The 17,607-nt window shown below is 48.6% G+C and overlaps 2 protein-coding genes across 3 annotated transcripts in view; one reads left to right on the forward strand and one right to left on the reverse strand.

Moving 5' to 3' along the window:
• Positions 1 to 17,607, forward strand: part of NAA38 (N-alpha-acetyltransferase 38, NatC auxiliary subunit) — a 226,289-nt gene that overhangs the window by 131,701 nt on the left and 76,981 nt on the right. The gene's annotated exons all lie outside the window — the stretch shown is intronic.
• CNTROB (centrobin, centriole duplication and spindle assembly protein) lies at positions 287 to 17,507 on the reverse strand. Of its 2 annotated transcripts, none has more exons than XM_050765273.1 (19): positions 16,262 to 17,507; positions 15,375 to 15,459; positions 15,045 to 15,126; positions 14,445 to 14,601; positions 13,418 to 13,534; positions 13,082 to 13,198; positions 12,634 to 12,732; positions 10,152 to 10,388; positions 9,660 to 9,806; positions 6,057 to 6,190; positions 5,337 to 5,462; positions 4,954 to 5,116; positions 3,610 to 3,868; positions 2,149 to 2,300; positions 1,892 to 1,955; positions 1,544 to 1,714; positions 1,252 to 1,384; positions 711 to 783; positions 287 to 483 (listed from the first exon to the last, which is right to left on the reverse strand). In XM_050765273.1, exons 1-19 carry the CDS (start codon positions 16,523 to 16,525, stop codon positions 358 to 360), a joined length of 2,706 nt encoding a protein of 901 aa, XP_050621230.1. In that variant the 5' UTR covers positions 16,526 to 17,507; the 3' UTR covers positions 287 to 357. The 2 variants fall into 2 exon arrangements, with proteins under 2 accessions (XP_050621230.1, XP_050621231.1); XM_050765274.1 differs by having other exon boundaries at positions 15,371 to 15,459; positions 16,262 to 16,357.

A 17,607-nucleotide genomic window follows, 5' to 3' on the forward strand; every position in this document is an offset into this window, starting at 1 on the left:
GAAAATACAGAAATGTATTAAAAAACTAAGAATCACCCATAATTCTACTACCACCCAGAGTTCATTGCTCTGCAGGTTTTAGCTTTGTCCACTGAATCTTAGCTAGTCCAACTTTCCAAATCTTGTCATAGACCATCTTCCAAAGCATTCACGTCTTTTCCCATAGGAAATGACATATAAACACGTAACATATGAAAAAAAGTACTCAAACCAAATGTGGTTTCTTTACAAAGTGATTTCCTACAAAACCTCTATTTTCCAAATTCCTATGAGCCAGAGACTCTGATACAGACTATCGAGCATTTATTAAAATAACAACAATAAGAGAACAAAGAAGAGGAAAGAGGGTAGGGGGGCTCATCTCCAGACTCCCCCCCGGCTCCTCATACTACTCGGGGCATGGTGCCCACTTTTCTTCCGTGCGGGAGGTTTTTCAGTCTTGGGGGCTGTAGCAAGGCGGCGAGGGACAGATTGGGAGGGAATCTGAGAGTTGAGGGAAGAGAGAGGAAGAAATCAGTGTCAGATCCTCTCAATTCCCCACACCACTGAGGAAAGGCACGTGGAGAGGGCCAGATGAGTCTGCAGGGAGGAAAGGCCATGCTACAGAATGGGGGGGTGGAATGGAGGGGCCAGCCAGGAGTGCGCAGAGGTGAAGGAACTGGTCAGTGAGAGCCCTTTTCTCCCCTGGTCCCTGCCTGACTTTCCCTCACCTCTTTCCGGGGGATCTCACCCAAGCGGGATTCTATGTTCCTTCTGGGGACATTATCCCCTTGGCCATCAGTCCTGCCACACAAATCAAAGGTATGAGGATGGGGAGCTCCGTCCCCCCGGTTACCCAATACTGGATGGAAGAACCACTCCCCAATTCTATCTCTTAAGAATAAGATCAAACTCGATAGACCCGGGCATCAACTGGGAGGAGACATTAGTGGAAGCAAATAATGAGTTATACTAGCTAGTCAAAATTCTAGGATTCTGAGTTTTGAGCTGAGGGGTAAAGAGGAAAAAAACGAAGGTAGAGCGACCCGGAGAAAAGATTTTTTTGTTTAGAAGAAAAAAGCAATAGAAAGGAAGAGACAAAAGAAAGGTGTGGGGCAGTAAGAGAAGAAGATCTGTGGATCCATCTCTCATCCTTCACTTTCCTCCCCAGAAAGGGACAACGATTCAATTCAGGGTAAAACACACCCACTCCACTCCCCATAATCCAGCTTCCACCCTGCGAATCCTTCCTCCTTCCTCCCAGGCTTGTACCCGCTGTGTTCTAGCCTCTTCAGGTAGAGCAGGAGATCCTCAGCAGGCAGAGCCCCCCAGCCCCGAGCCTGGTAGAGTCGCAACAATTGAGACACCTCCATCAGCTGCCTTGGGAATGCGAGCCCATCTCCACCTGACAGACATAGCAATAATCACAGGTGTCATCCTAGGGCCCCTCTCCCCAGCCCTCAGCCCATTTCCCCAGGAATTCAGAAGGGCAGTAAGTACCTGTACTGGATACACACTCAGGACTGTCCCTCTTTTTTTCCCTAGTAAACCAGGACATGCTCACCTCTCTCTGGGGAACCACTGCTGGGACCACTGCCTTGTGAATGGGAGGAGGGAAGCTCCTGGACCCGGAAAAGACTGGATGCCATGGCTAAGGGAACTTTGGTTTTGTGGACAGGGGGTGGAATACGTGGCACTTGAGGGGCTTCCTCCCAAGATGGGACAGTCAGAGGACCTAGCAAAACGAAAGAGAGCCAAGAATCAGGAAATGGAGCAAAGAACCAAGGAAGTCCCACCACCCAGCATTCATAAGGCTTTATTGCCTTTGCCAGCTCCTAAAAATTCATCCTAGATAACCAACTCCGATCTTTCCTAGGCCCCAGCCCCAACTTTCTTCAGAGTTGGAACTCACCAGACTTAGGGGGCAATAGATCGACAGCAGGGTTCTCATTGTTCTGGGACACTGTCTCCAGCAACTGTGGGTGAATAAGATAGTCAAATTCCCCAGGGACTGATAGAGAAAAAGGCCTAGGGATCTGAGAGAAGCAGCTGGGACGAAGAGTTAGTCATAAACAGGGAATGAGGTCAGAGTCCTGGATTCCCAGAGCAGAAAGAGGAAAGGAGAAAGGGAAGAAGAAAATGAGCTAGTCTGGGTGGAATCTCTCTTACCTGGTGCAAAAAATTCTTGAGGCCCTCCAGCTGAGCAGGCGGCAGCCCTTGCTTTAGGAGGCCCTCCCCGTCGGGTCCAGGATCTTCCTCAGGGAATGGCCTTTCTGCCCTATGGTCGGGATGGAAGGCCCCAAGTGCAGAGAAGGCCCCAGCTATAAAGTGAAACAGGTGTGGGTGGGTGCAAGTGTGTTCAAGGGGGAAGGGGCTCCTCCACAAATCAACTCACCTAACACTCAGAAGAAAGGGACCTATTAAATGTAAGAGGAACGTCACTGCTAGAAGAAGATTAAGATGGAGGTTTAAAGGAGCTGGAGAGGGAAGGGTTGGTTGGAGGTGACTGGGAGATAGCACAGCTGAACTCTAAGACAGAAATATGAACAGAAGAAGAAAGCTGTGGTACTCAAACTCTAAACAAATAAATATCCTCACCAACTCCCTGAAGAATGGAAATGAGTAACACACATGTTCTGATCTCTTCCCCAGAATATGCCCCATTCTTTTATTATTCTCACATAATTAAAAAATTTTTAATTGTGATACAACTAATCTCTCTCTCTCTTTTTTTTTTTTTAAAGAGACAGAGTCTTGCTGTCTTGCCCAGGCTGGAGTACAATGGCACCTTCTTAGCTCACTGTAGCCCCGAACTCCTTGGCTCAAGCAATCCTTTTGTCTCAGTCTCCCTGAGTAGCTGGAAATTCGGGTGTGTGCCACCACACCCAGCTATTTTTTATTTTTTGTAGAGATGAGGTCTCACTATATTGGTCAGACTGGTGTGGACCTCCTGACATCAAGCCATCCTCCCACCTCAGCCTCCCAAAGTGATAGGATTACAGGTGTGAGCCACTGGGTCTGGCCCCACCCCTCATTTTCAATTCGACCTACATTGTCATGTTTGTACCACACAGAACACCTCCATCCACTCAAATCACAGCTGACATTAAACTAGAAGTGGACACCACACCCAAGGTCAGCCAGTCCAATCAGATGGCCTCTAAACTGGACCTAAAAAACTGAGACACCAGTGTCTCTCCAAATGTCTAGGGGCTCAGCTAGAGTCAGTATCACAGCCACAGCTGGTCAAACTCATGTGTAAACTGAAGTTATGAGGGGCGAGAACCTTGGATGCTGGTCTAGCAAGAAAAAAGAGCAGATGTGCAGGAGAGGCGGACCCAGGAGACTATGCAGGCCCACAGAAAAGGGCCAGCTAGCTGCCTCAGTTCCTGATAGTGCCCCTGTTCCCAACTCCAGTTCTCATTAAGTCCAGCGACGCCACATTTCCATGAGATCTCAGTTCCTTTATGTGGACCAACGTGAGCAGATTTCTGCTCCTTTTTGCAACTTGTGATCACTAAAGGCATCTGGGAAACTAAATGCTCAAGTACCAGAGAGAAAGCAAGGTACGAAAGAGGGAGCCAATTCATGCACAGAAGGGGAACCCCAGTGACTTCTGTCCCCAGTTACCTGTGGATGGAGTGAGGTCTGGTTTGGGCTCCAGGGGTTGGAAAGAATGTTGGCTCTGAAAAGAGGGGCCCAACAGGAGGCTAAGATCTGAGGAGGAACTGCAAAGAACAGGAGGTGCTCCAGGTAGCTCGTCCCTTGCTTCCCGGCTCTGCTGCAATACAGGCTTCAGGGCCACAGCCACAGGAGGCATAGTCCAGACCCTCCTCTCCTCCTTCTCTGGTTCCTGAGGCCCGGGGCTGGAGGGTCCAGCAGGAGGAGCCTAACCAGGAGAAAGGCAGAAAGAAGGGTCAAAGCACAGCAGGTTTAAAGAGGTAAGACATGGTACAAACACTTTAGTAAGATTATAAATTTCTGGGTGCAGTGGCTCACATCCGTAATCCCAACACTTTGGGAGGATCGTTTGAGGCTAGGGGTTTGAACCAGCCTTGGCAACACAGAGAGACTCCATCTCTACAAAAGATTTAAAAATTAGCTGGGGGCAATGGCACGTGTGTGTAGTCCCAGCTACTCGGGAAGCAGAGGAGGGAGGATTGCTTGAGCCCAGCCTGGGCAACAGAGTGAGACCTTGTTTCAAATAAATAAATAATATATAAATAAATAAAATTAAAATTAAAATATCCTAATGTTTTCTTCTTTTTCCTTGAGATGAGGTCTCACTATGTTGCCTAGGCTAGTCTTGAACTCCTGAGCTCAAGTGATCCTTCTGCTTTAGCCTCCCATATAGCTGAGATTATAGGTGCACCACCACACCTGCTACAATTTCATAATTAAAAGAAGGAAGTGGGAAGTACCAACATATGAAGGGCTAGGAAGTGAGACTCCCTACTCTACTCTGGGGCAGGACTTGGCAACAATTTTTGGCCCTTCCGTCATAATTAATTCAGCTGTCCCTCCACAAAACTAGTACCACATATCATTTGTCCCCTCTTGGGACTGGGAGACTAGAGTTATGCCCAATAGAATGGGGCCAGTCTGAGTAAGCTATGGCCATGGAAAAAAAGGATTTATTTTGCTGAGGCAGTTATTATTTGTAAAGTCCACTGATTTTTTTCCCCTGATATAGGCCTTAGGAGCTGAACTTAGTACTTCCCTTGGGAGGGAGCTAGATTTCCAAAGAAGGAATCTAGAACATAGTTCTTGCTGGGCATGGTAGCTTATGCCTGGAATCCCAGCACTTTGGCAGTTAGAGGTGGGAGGATCACTTGAGCCCAGGAGTTCGAGGCTGCAGTGAGCTATGATCGCACCAGTACACTCCAGCCTGAGCAACAGAGTGAGACCCTGCCTCAAAAATAAAAATAAAAACAGAACGCCATGGAGAAGCTTAGCTCAAGGGGCAATGCTTACTGAAGGGTTGGGCGGTGGGAGAGTGGTGCTGAGCAGCTGGTTGGCCTCATCCCAGTGGGCCTGCAGCATGGCCTGCAGTCTTTCCACCAGCTCCACCCGCTGCTCCTCCAGCTGCTGGTTCCCACTCTGCAGTTCGCGCACTCGCGCTTGCTCCCGGGCCAGTCTGAAGAAAAGAGAGAAGTGACTCAGGGCCTTTAAGGAAGCAGAGACTTGGGGGCTAAAAAGAGCCAGAAAGGAATGTCGGACATCTGACATTCTGAAAGGAGCTGAGGCCCATGTAGAGGACAGATCAATCAAGGGAGCAGCTCTTTAGCATTCTCAGTTTGGACTCTACCCATAAGAAAGGGGCTGGGGCCTGAAAGGGGCACTCTGGGGACCAGGACCTGAGCTCGTAGTCCTCAGCCACCTGCTGTTGTCGCTCCTCTCGCTCTGCCATTTCCACCTTGAACTGAGCTAGCTGACTGGCCAGCTCCTGCTGGTGCTGTCCACTCAGGTCCTGCAGCTGCTTCCTGCAAGGCACAGGTAGGAGAGAGGACTGGGACTGGAGACAGAAGAAGTGACCAACTGAGAAAAAGACATCATGTGTGCATGTGACAGTGACCCAGATAGCCAGTCAACTATCCTGGCCATGGCACAGGAAGCAGCAAGGGCAAAGCTGGGGTCTTAGGATGGGTTCCTCGGAAGCAGAGACTTAAATAAATTTATTTTGGGAGCATTTCTAGAAAATCTTGGCAGCTGAATGGGGGTGAGAAGTGAGGCCGGGCTGGGAGGAGGCTCAGTCTGACAGAGCAGCTCCGGAGACAGCGCAGGTCATACCTCAGCACTGTCTCAGCAAAGGAGCTGGACCATCTATCATTCTGCACCCATCAGTTCTTGGTTAAGGGCTACTCCCTATGGGATGAAAATTCCCAGGCACTTCTGGCTCTCCATGAATGCATGAAGGCAGCCCTCCCAAGAGAGACTCAGGGCCAGGCTGACAGGAGTTAGCGCACCCTGGGAGTCACAGTGCTGGACCATGGCAAAGGGATTGAAGGGAACATGGGCCTGGCACTAACGATACCGGCTGTGGCTGAGAGAAGTGACACCCAGTGAGTCCCATGTACCTGTGATGTTCCCTGAGGGAGGCTGCTTGCCGTAGGCTGCTCTCCTGAGCCTGCGCCAGCCGCTCTGTCACCCGCTGCTCCAGCTGCACAGCCAGCTCTGACTCCAGCTGGATCCGCTGGCTTTCATACCGGGCCTGGGAGTGAAGGAAGGTGGGATAACGGCCCAAATCTGTTTGGGCTTACAAGAGGATGGCGGATATAATGTAGACAAAATCCAGTACCAACTTTCCCCTCGTATGAGATGAAGAACAATAATTTTGCCTCAAGGAGTGAAAGAGGTTCCCTTTCCTTATTAAACCATGAGATAGGCCGGGCGCAGTGGCTCAAGCCTGTAATCCCAGCACTTTGGGAGGCTGAGGCGGGTGGATCACGAGGTCAGGAGATCGAGACTATCCTGGCTAACATGGTGAAACCCCGTCTCTACTAAAAATACAAAAAACTAGCTGGGCGTGGTGGCGGGCGCCTGTAGTCTCAGCTACTTGGGAGGCCTGAGGCGGGAGAATGGCGTGAACCCGGGAGGCGGAGCTTGCAGTGAGCCGAGATCACGCCACTGCACTCCAGCCTGGGAGACACAGCGAGACTCCGTCTCAAAAAAAAACAAACAAAAAAACAAAAACCATGAGATATTCACACTTTAAACATACATCAAAGTGAAAATGACTTTGGGTGAAAGACATAAATTTCTTAGCTAAAATGAATGTTCAATAAAGCAATCAAATCTATTCTGTGTCTCAGATAACATACCCTGAGTAGAGTACCTGAAAGCCAGTAGGCATTCAATAAATGTCAGTGCCTCTTCCTCCTTAAGCAGTCAACCTGTAAGTGTCTCCATTTTCTCAGCCACAGTCCTTCAACTCACTAAAATCTGATTTCCACATATAGTACTTTACTATAAAGAATTCAATTTCTTTTCTTTTCTTTTCTTTTGAAACGGAGTTCTGCTCTGTCACCTAGGCTGGAGTGCAGCGGCGTGATCTCAGCTCACTGCAACCTCTGCCTCCCAGGTTCAAGCAATTCTCCTGCCTCAGCCTCCTGAGTAGCTGCAACTACAGGTGTATGCCACCAGGCCTGGCTAATTTTTTGTATTTTTAGTAGAGACGGGGTTTTACCGCGTTAGCCAGGATGGTCTCAATCTCCTGACCTCATGATCTGCCCATCTTGGTCTCCCAAAGTGCTGAGATTACAGGTGTGAGCCACCGCGCATGGCCCAAAGAACTCAATTTCTAAATCCAAATAGTGGTTATTTCTCAGCCCCTACTTTTGAGAAAGGGTCTTGCTCTGTTGCTCAGCCTAAAGTGCAGTGGTGTGATTATGGCTCACTGCAGTCTTGACCTCCCAGACTCAAGCGATCCTCCCACCTCAGCCTCCAGAGTAGCTGGGACTACAAGCTCGTGTCACCACGCACAGCTAATCTTTTTATTTTTTGTAGAGATGGGGTCTCACTATGTTGCCCAGGCTGGTCTCAAACTCTTGGACTCAAGCAATCCTCCCACTTCGGCTTCCCAAAGTGCTGGGATTATAGGCATGAGCCACCACACCTGGCCCTGTCTTTTTTTTTTTTTTTTGAGACTTGGTCTCACTCCTGTCACCCAGCCTGCAGTGCAGTGGTGTGATCGCGGCTCACTGCAGCCTCTACTTCCAGGGTTCAGTTGATCCTCCCACCTCAGCCTCCCGAGTAGCTGGGACTACAGGTCTGTAGGTGCATGTCACTATACCCGGCTAATTTTTTGTGTTTTTAGCAGAGTTTAGGTACTGCCATGTTGTGCCCAGATTGGTCTTGAACTCCTAGGCTCAAGCAATCTGCCTGCCTCAGCCTCCCAAAGTGCTGGAATTCCAGGTGCGAGCCACCACACCCGGCTGCTTTCTTAGTCTTTATTGCATGTGATCTCATTTTAATACCTGACGCCCTAGGTCAATTTTTTTTTTTTTTTTTTTTTTTGAGATGGAGTCTCACTCTGTTGCCTAGGCTGGAGCACAGTGGCGCAATCTGGGCTCACTGCAACCTCCACCTCCCGGGTTCAAGCGATTCTCCTGCCTCAGCCTTCTTAGTAGCCGGGACTATAGGTGCGTGCCACACACCTGGCTAATTTTTGTATTTTTAGTAGAGATGGGGTTTCACCATGTTGGCCAGGCTGGTCTCAAACTCCTGAACTCAAGTGATCTGCCCGCCTTGGCCTCCCACAGTGTTGGGATTACAGGCATGAGCCACCACACCGGGCCAAAGGAGTATGGTTCTCAAATGCCGGCCTCACTGGTACCTCCTTAAGTTAACCATTTATAAGAACATAGCCTCTCAGAATGGCTTGCACCTGGAAAATTCATCCATTTGTCCTTAACACACATTTTATACATAAAAACCAAGGCCCGTAAGGGTCAAAATTCTAGCTAGAAGTCGAACTAAGTGCCCTAAGTCCTAATGCAGTACTCTTTCCTCTTCAATGCTGTGTCTCCACCATGGGCCAGAACACAGCTCTCTCCAATCCTTTCCTGTATCCTGTAGATCAGCAAACTACAGCCCAATTCAGCCCTCCATGGCCTGTTTATATAAGTTGTACTAGAACACAGCTGTGCCCATTTGTTTACGTACAGTTTGTAGCTACTTCTGTGGTATAACAGCAGAGTTGGGTAGTTGCAGCTGAGACCATACAACCCACAAAGCTAAAAATATTTACTGTCTGGACCTTTACAGAAAAAGTTTGCCATCTCCTGTTCTATTCCACAGCAAGAGTCTGACTAGTTTGAATTTAAAATTCAGTATGTTAGCTAGATGGAAAGTGTTTTTCAAAGTGTAATTATATCTGACAAACAATTTTTGAGTACAATTCTGCGCCAGGCCATGTGCTGTTATGGAAGTTTCATAAGTAAATTAAAAAATCATTGCCCTCCTGGGTCCCTGACCTACTCAGAGAAATTAATACAAGTTAGTCAAGTAAAGAGAATTACAAAGCATATTGTTACGATTGGAATCAAGTCTCTGACAAAAACTTTCACCTGCTCCGTCAACCCACTAAGTGTGGTGTCATCTCTTAAAATAACATAAGGTATCTTTCATAGATTTAAATCTATTTAATCCTAAAAGTAACACTAGGTCAGTCTGACATATTGTGGGAAATGGTCACTCAGTGAGAAATGGCTCTGAGTTTAGGACAGAAAACTACCCAAAATACTACATAGAAACTGTTGATAGGCCGGGCGCGGTGGCTCAAGCCTGTAATCCCAGCACTTTGGGAGGCCGAGGCGGGTGGATCACGAGGTCAGGAGATCGAGACCATCCCTGGCTAATGAAACCCCGTCTCTACTAAAAATACAAAAAACTAGCCGGGCGTGGTGGCGGGCGCCTGTAGTCCCAGCTACTCGGAGGCTGAGGCAGGAGAATGGTGTGAACCCAGGAGGCGGAGCTTGCAGTGAGCCGAGATCGCGCCACTGCACCCCAGCCTGGGCAACACAGCGAGACTCCGTCTCAAAAAAAAAAAAAGAAACTGTTGATGGAATTAAACCCCAAATCCCTGAACTGGGAGTGTCTGCCACAACTCCTGAGGGGTCCCCTCTGCCTCAGATCTACTTCTCGCAGAACAAAACCTCAAGAACCCTCTGCCTTCTGACCTGCACCAAGCTCATTTCCAGCTGCAGGGCATCTCTCTCTCTCCGAGCTGTATCCAGCTCTCCTTCCAGCCGCCGCACCTCAGACTGCACCAGCGCCAACTGGTGCTGAGCCTCCCAGGCGGCCTGGGCTTCCCTCTGGCTCTTCTCCTATGAAAGACAAATCAAACATACATACATATGTCATTTCCTATCTCCTGGTTACCTCCACTCCCCAGTTCATCCTCCCAAACCCTAAAACCCAAGCTTCCCCTTCTCCTCCCATTTGTCTTATTTCCCCATCCCTGTTGAATTTCAGTCTTTGGCCTTTCGTGTTTTCAAAACCCCCAGCCCTTCCTGCTGGCCCTATACTCTCAACTTTGTCTCCCACACGTGGCTCTCTACTCTCCATTCCTGCCTATATATATCCCGCATATTCTAACATTCCATCCCATTCAATCATTTTGCCCTTCATCTATTCCCTAGTTCCTCAACTCTTCCAACTGCCACTTTTACCTTCTCCCTTTCCAACTGAGCCTGGTTCTCCTCCTGCAGCGCCTGGTAGTGTTCCTTAAGCTGGTGCTCTTGCTGGGCCCAGGTCTGCCGTTCTTCTTCTATGGCAGCCCGAAGAGTCTCTAACTCACGATGCTCACTCAGTTGCCCAGCCCGAGCTGCATCCCGCTCTTCCTGCAGGGCACAGCACCGCTGCTGTTCTGCCTCCAAGCTCAGGGTCAGAGCTTGCCTTTCCTCCTCCTGCAGCCACAGAAGAAAACCAAGCTCCTTAGTAGGCTCTTCAGAGACCAGCAATCTGCCCTCTGACCCTCAAACAAGGTGCCTGCTGAGAATTATGCTCATTAAAAACACAATAATTAGGCTGGGCACGATGGCTCACACTTGTAATCCCAGCACTTTGGGAGGCCAAGGCAGGCAGATTACCTGAGATCAGGAGTTTGAGACCAGCCTGGTCCAACATGGTGAAATCCCGTTTCTACTAAAAATACAACAATTAGCTGGGCATGGTGGTGGGCGCCTGTAATTCCAGCTGCTTGGGAGGCTAAGGCAGGAGAATCACTCTAACATGGGAGGTGGAGGTTGCAGTGAGCTGAGATCACAAAACTGCACTCCAGCCTGGGTGACAGAGCAAGACTCCATCTCAAATAAAACCTAAAAAACCCCACAAGAGTTGACAGGCGCAGTGGCTCATGTCTGTAATCCCAGCACTTTGGGAGGCCGAGGCAGGCAGAACATCTGAGGTCAGGAGTTCGAGACCAGCCTGGCCAACCATGTCTCTACTAAAAATACAAAAATTAGCTGGGCATGGTGATGCACACCTGTATTGCCAGCTACTTGGGAGGCTGAGGCAGGAGAATTGCTTGAACCTGGGAGGCAGAGGTTGCAGTGAGCCAAGATTGTGCCACTGAACTCCAGCCTGGGCAACAGAGCAAGATTCCATCTTAAAACCAACCAACCAACCAACAAACAAACAAAACACAATAGTTGACAAGCTCATAGGACTATAATAGATAAGAGCAGCTGTTCCAGAGCCAAGTAGACCTCGGTTCAAATCTCAGGTTTGAATCCTGCTTCTGGAATTTACTATGTGTTCTTAGGCAAACATCCTTATCTGTAAACTAGAGATTATAACAGGTCTGCCTTCTGAGCATTAAAGTAAAAAGCATACGGAAAGCATTTAGCACAGCATCAGGCACATAGTAAGTACTCAATACACAATAGTTACCACCATCATCATCAAAAGAAATTCCACTAAGACTAGAATATCCAGCCTACAATCATGAACCATCATCCATCATCAGGACTGTCAGATATATATATAGCCTGTTAAGACTACAAGTACCAGCATATATGTAGCAAGCATGCGTTATGCATGCAACAAGTTCCAAACCTGGCTACTAATTCATATGGCTAATCACCTTATCATTTCAGCTCTAAGAGACTTGAGTGAAATGGCTGGGTATGGTGGTTCACATCTGTAATCCCAGCACCTTGGAAGGCCAAGGAGGGCAGATCGCTTGAGATCAGGAGTTTGAGACCAGCCTGGCCACCGTGGTGAAACCCCGTCTCTACCAAAAAAATACAAAAATTAGCGGGGTATGGTGGCATGCACCTGTAGTCCCAGCTACTTGGGAGGCTAAGGTGGAAGAATCGCTTGAACCCAGGAGGCAGATGCTGCAGTGAGTTGCGATTGCACCACTGCACTCCAGCCTGGACAACAGAGTGAGACCCTGTCTCAAAAAAAAGAAAAGAAAAGAAACTTGAGCTAGTCAATTCCATACCGTTTTTGGCCATGCCCTACAGAGTTCCCAAACCAGATTGAAAAAAATCATCCAGGAAATTTCTGAAAAGATTTGGGTTCCACCACATATCTACTGAATCAAAACATCTGCGGGTGAGTCCCAGAAATCTTTATTTTATTTTATTTTATTTTTTTGAGATAGAGTCTCACTCTGTCACCCAGACTGGAGAGCAGTGGCGTGATCTCAGCTCACTGCAACCTCTGTCTGCTGGGTTCAAGCAATTCTCCTGCCTCAGCCTCCCAAGTAGCTGGGACTACAGGCATGCACCACCATGCCCAGCTAATTTTTTGTATTTTTAGTAGAGACGGGGTTTCACCATGCTGGCCAGGCTGGTCTCGAACTCCTGACCTCGTGATCCACCCGCCTTGGCCTCCCAAAGTGCTGGGATTACAGGCATGAGCCACCGTGCCTGGCCTATATTTTAAAATAATTCCTCAGATGACGCTAATGTTCTAATGAGGATACAATTTGCAGAGTTTCTCAAACCGACTTGGTAGCAGAGCCTTTTTTTTTTTTTTTTTTAATAGAATATCTAGCTGAATTACTGTTCTAAGGAACATACTTTGGGAAACAGTGCTCTGATGCAACTCAAATTATAATCTCCCACAATCCACGAATAGCCCATAGCTCTCTAGAAGTAATTAACAGCTTCCAATGGAATTAACCCAGTCCAATCTTCTCACCAATGTCTCTCTTTCCCGTTGCTGCAGTCTGGCACTTTCCTGCTCACGATTCAGGGCCTCCATGGCCTCAGAAAGGCTTTGTTCCAGGCGGGTTACTGTCTTTCAGGAAGAGAGGAATACAGGGCAGAGGAACTGTGGGAAATCTGTGTGTGCTATATTTTATAAAGCATTGACAATGTAAACTTGAAACTTCAGAGTTAACTAAATGACTAAGAGGCCAGATAGAAGACTACATGGTGTGGGAAAAATCAAGAAGTCATTGATGATGCAAGTTGGACAGCAGAAACGGTTAAAGGAGAAGAAAGGAAGGATGAGAAGAAATGTCAGGACAGCCACTATAAGACTGAGGTCAATCTGTTGGGAACCCTAATTCCAGAGCTATTTCTGCCCCTTTCCATCTAAAGATCTGTGACTCAGGTTCTAATGCCATACACTCCAGGGTGCTCACCTCCTGCTGCTTGCTTCTGGTGAGCTCTGCTGCCTGGCGTTCCTCTTGAAGTCCCCTGAGAACCTCTGTCCGCTCAGCCTCATGCCGGTTCCAGCCTTCCACCACACGGGCCAGGGTCTTAGGTAGGGCAAGTAAAATGGAATTTCAAAATAACTTTTTTGTCCTTTTTTTACCCACAGGGGTGGAGTCAACAGCCATCTTCTCCCAACAGTCAGCAAACCAACCCCTTGCCCAGCTCTCAGCATGCGCCAGGAAACATTGGTTGGCCACCCCCTTGTTTATTATTCCTTAATGCTCTTCATGGCGAGACCCACCCACATTTTGCTACCCTGGTACCTTGTCTAGTTGCTCAATCATGGTATCTTTCTTGCGGTCAGCAGCCACAGCCACGGCTAATTGTTGCTGTAGCTCTAACACTCGGGTCTGCAGGCTCTGAATATGGCGCTCACAATGCTGGGGAAAAGGGTGAGGAGTCTGGGTGTTGCCCATCTTTCGTATGACCACAGCACCAAACTTTCCAGCTCCTCTAGTGGGGGAATGGGCTGGCACCAAGAAGCCTGGGTCCCAAGAACAGAATAGTTGTGGAGAGGGAGAATCAGGAAAATTCTGAAGCAAGCACCTTGAGGCTCAAGATCTCCAACATGTTTCTGTACCTTTTCAGGAGATAAATGCTTAGATTCCAGGCTCCTCCTTTTCCTGGATCTCCTGAGTAAAAATCCCATAAACCTTTTGGCAGAGGTGCAGCAGCCCACACAGCAAAATGTGCAAAGTTACTCCTACCTTCAGAAGCTCATTGGACACAATGAGTAAACACAGCAAGGATAAAGGGGAAAGCCTTTCATTCATGCCAAGGGGTTTAACATAGAGAAGGAGAGGCTTCCAAAAATGGCAACCAAGGATTTTGACTTTCCTCTGCTTTGTCTATTTCTCTGTCCCCTTCAGACACTAAGGCAGAGGCTCACAGAGATAAAGGCTCAGTCTATCACCAGCAGCTGTAAATCCTATGCACAAGCTAGCAGAGTTTGTGTCCACTCAACAAACACTGAGTGTTTCTGTGTTATGTATATTCTAGACCTTAGGCAGCCAGTACTAACACAAACAAGATATGGACCCTCAAATTTTAGAGACGAGAAAAAAACAAGATATATCAGAACGATAAGCTATATGAAGGAAATAAGAGGGCGATCTGACTGACTACTTGGAAGGGAGGTGGTGCCATATTAGTTGGATGGTCAAAAACGTCCTCAGGAAAACATTTGAGTTAAGTCCCAGCTTTCAGGCTCTTCACCCTCAGCCCTTTTCAACACTTGGATCCCCTCTTTCTAATCTTTGCTGCTCTCAAAAGGAAGCCTTTTCATCTTACCTTGCGGCGGGTATGCTCTGAATCCAATGCATCTCTCAGCCCCTGACAATCTGGGGGATTGAGTGGAGGCCCTGGCCGAAGGCTGGTGTAGCGGGGAAACAGCTCCTCCAGGGCTTGGGCTGAGCTAGATGGAGACAAGTCTTGCAGGGGCCGGGTGCTGAGCAAATCAGGGAGAGAATGTTAGGGCTGGGAAAGCTTTTGGAATCCACTTGTCCAACTGTGATATTCTACAGATGAGGAAACTGAGACCCAGAGAGGGCGAGAGACTTGTCCAAAGTCGTAAAGCTATATAACCACAGTGCCATAAATAACACACAGGTCTGGGATTCGCTTAAAGGTTTCAGCAGAAACAAACTAACTCTTTAGAGGGAAAGAACGACTGGAGGTTAAGAGAAAACCGGGTACCAGGCAGCAAATATCCGTGTTCCTGAAGGAGTAAAGCGGGTAGGAGACAGTAGAAAAAGGATGAAAACTGAAAGCTAAGTGATAAGCCTCTTGGGTTCTTAAGAGGTACAAAAGCAATAAAGGGAGAAATAAGAAACAAAACACTTGGATTTCCAAGAAAGCAAGCAAGCTAGGAGAACCCCAAGGGGAACTCACTTGAGCAAGGTGGCTGTGCTATCACTGTCAAAGGAGTCCTCTTCCCGTCTCTCTGAGCCAGCGCCAGGAATGAGGGGATCCCCTGCAGGCAGCCAGAGGGACCCCAAATCCACAGTCAGGTAATGACAAAAACAGGCCACTTGAAGAAAAGGCCTTCCTTTCCAGTTCCCTCCTTCACCCCCCCTCCCAAAGAAAGGGAGACTTTTCTCCTGAAATCTCTTGCTCAGAGGTTTTCCTGCTTGGGTTTTCCTGTCTGCTTCCTCTGTCCACTTTCTCCCACCCCTTAAATCTAGGTTCTCCTTCATAGTTCTAGGGAAGGGGCTTACTCACGATAGGCTGTATCACGTGAGGTTTGGAGCATGGTCTGGAGCTGACCCCGAACACTTTCCATCTCAAAGATATGCTTAGAACCATCCTAGAAAAAAAGCCACACGGAAATCAGATGCAACCTGTGTTATCTGTCTCCTACCTATTGCCAGGGTAGAATTTTCACTCCAGCACTTTGGAAAACAAGAAAAACCAAACAGATACAATAAGGGATGTCCTAACCTTGAGTCAGAAATTCAAACACTATAGAAGCCAGAAAGAGAATGTAAATAAAATAACTGAGGAGGTGTAAGACAAGAATTGTGGAGATTCTTGCCAATTCAAGAACAAATGTAAGGACTGTGTGGCTTATGGCTATTATTTCCAAACTCTGGAAGACCTAACCAGACTGCAAATTGACTATGACACCTTTTCTATACAGTACTAATAACTATCTTCTCTGTTACATGTTGTAGTTGACTAAACTACGTCTTAATGATGTACATGCCAGAGTTGGAACCGTACTATCAAAATAGTGTTGAGCTGGAAGGATCTGAGCCGCTATCCTAAGTCCCTAGTTCCCTCTTGGGATCAAGAAATCTTCCCCATTCCAAGTACACAGGAAACAGCTCACCAACCTACCCCATAGGTTTGCTCTATCTACTCGGAGCAGAGATGTCTCTCACATAAAACACTAGGAAGTTCCATAATTTTCAAATTATGGTGTCCCAGGTCACTCCCTCCCTCATGACTGCCTATGACTGTGCATGACTGCCTATGCAGTTAAAGGGAATATGAAATCCAACAAGAAGAGTTCAAATCTCATCAAAGTTTTTTACTTTTACCAACCCCAATCCCAAGACTCTCTGGTGTCTGGTGCCACAGTGGTCTCCAAGACACACTTCCCTCACCTTTTTCTTCAAGTTGTTTTCCAATCCGACTGACAAGCTTCGACTCAATTCTTGGGCTAAGCCGTCTAACCCTTCATGAGGCGGGGAGGTGGTGGGTAAATACAGTTGGGCTCGGGCCTCCGCCTGCCGGCTGAGGCGCAAAGAAGCATAGAGCTGGGAGGTCACTTCAGACGACACTTGGTTGAGCCCAGGGGGTTCTGAGGAATCACTCAGGAGATCCTCCGCCCCGAGGGGTGAACTGGGGCTGTCAGCTGATGTTGCCATGAATACAGGGAAGAGACAACCGGAGACAGCACAGAGCTGGGAGGTTCTGCTGTAGCAAAGTCCAGGAGGAAAAGTTCACGAAGAAAGATTTTGGTGAAGGGAGGAAGACTCCACGCCAAGGATCCTTGGTGAATTAAGGGCATCGAGGCTTTATGGTTAGAGGAAAGGTTTCCACCAGTTCCAGGGCCCATGGGAGTGGGCAAAAGCATCCCTTTCCCCAGCTCCTGGGAACAGTGTTAAGACGGTGCAGCGCAGAGGGGGTGCGGACAGAAGACCTACTGTGGGACAACAGCGCCGCTGAAGCTCCTCTTCCCAGCTACGAGTGCTGGAAGCTGCACATCAACTCCGGAACAGGCTATTCCCGGTCAACTGAGCTCTTAAGTTCTCACGCCCAAAACGTCCCAACGGAAACGGACCCAAATCCACTAGGGGCCCATTTTCTGTCCCCCTTCCCTACTTGTCCCTCAACTGGCTCCAGTGTCTAGAGAGGGAGGAACCTCACGCTCCCCCACCTCTTCACCCGTTCTACCCAGGGTCAGCTCCCTTGTACTTGCCCTCCGACCCCTCCTGGCAAGAAAGCCATAGCAAGCTTCCTTGCTCCCTAGAATCTCTCCCTCCCGACCACCCCAAAAGAAACTTTGTGAACCCTCAGTCACGCCCTAAGTCGTCCCTAAAAAGCACGCCGCCCTCAAGCCTAGCCCGAGATCCTCTACCCCGAAGACCACCTGATTCCGCCTACTCTCCACCCTTCCAGTCCTCAGCCTCCAGTTTGCCAAAGTGGGGGGCAAGCGATTGGCCTCCTCCCCTGAGATCCCCCTCTCGCGCCTCCCTCTACGCTCAAAACCGTTGGCAGCCTCCCGCCCACTGTCCACGGCTCCTCCTCTCTGGCCTCGATGACGTCACCCGCCCGCGAGACCACGCTCGCAGATGCTCACATAACTATTGTATTCCGAGCGCCTGGCCGCGCGTGCGCGGCTCCGGTGGCCACAGATTGGCTAAGGGAGGGAGGCGGAGTCTGACGAGTGGCTTTGGAGCGGAGTTAATGCCCCGGCGCCGCTGGGTGAGAACCCCCCAAGGGGCGG

This window comes from Macaca thibetana, chromosome 16, assembly GCF_024542745.1.
Source record: "Macaca thibetana thibetana isolate TM-01 chromosome 16, ASM2454274v1, whole genome shotgun sequence".
Lineage (NCBI taxonomy): Eukaryota > Metazoa > Chordata > Mammalia > Primates > Cercopithecidae > Macaca > Macaca thibetana.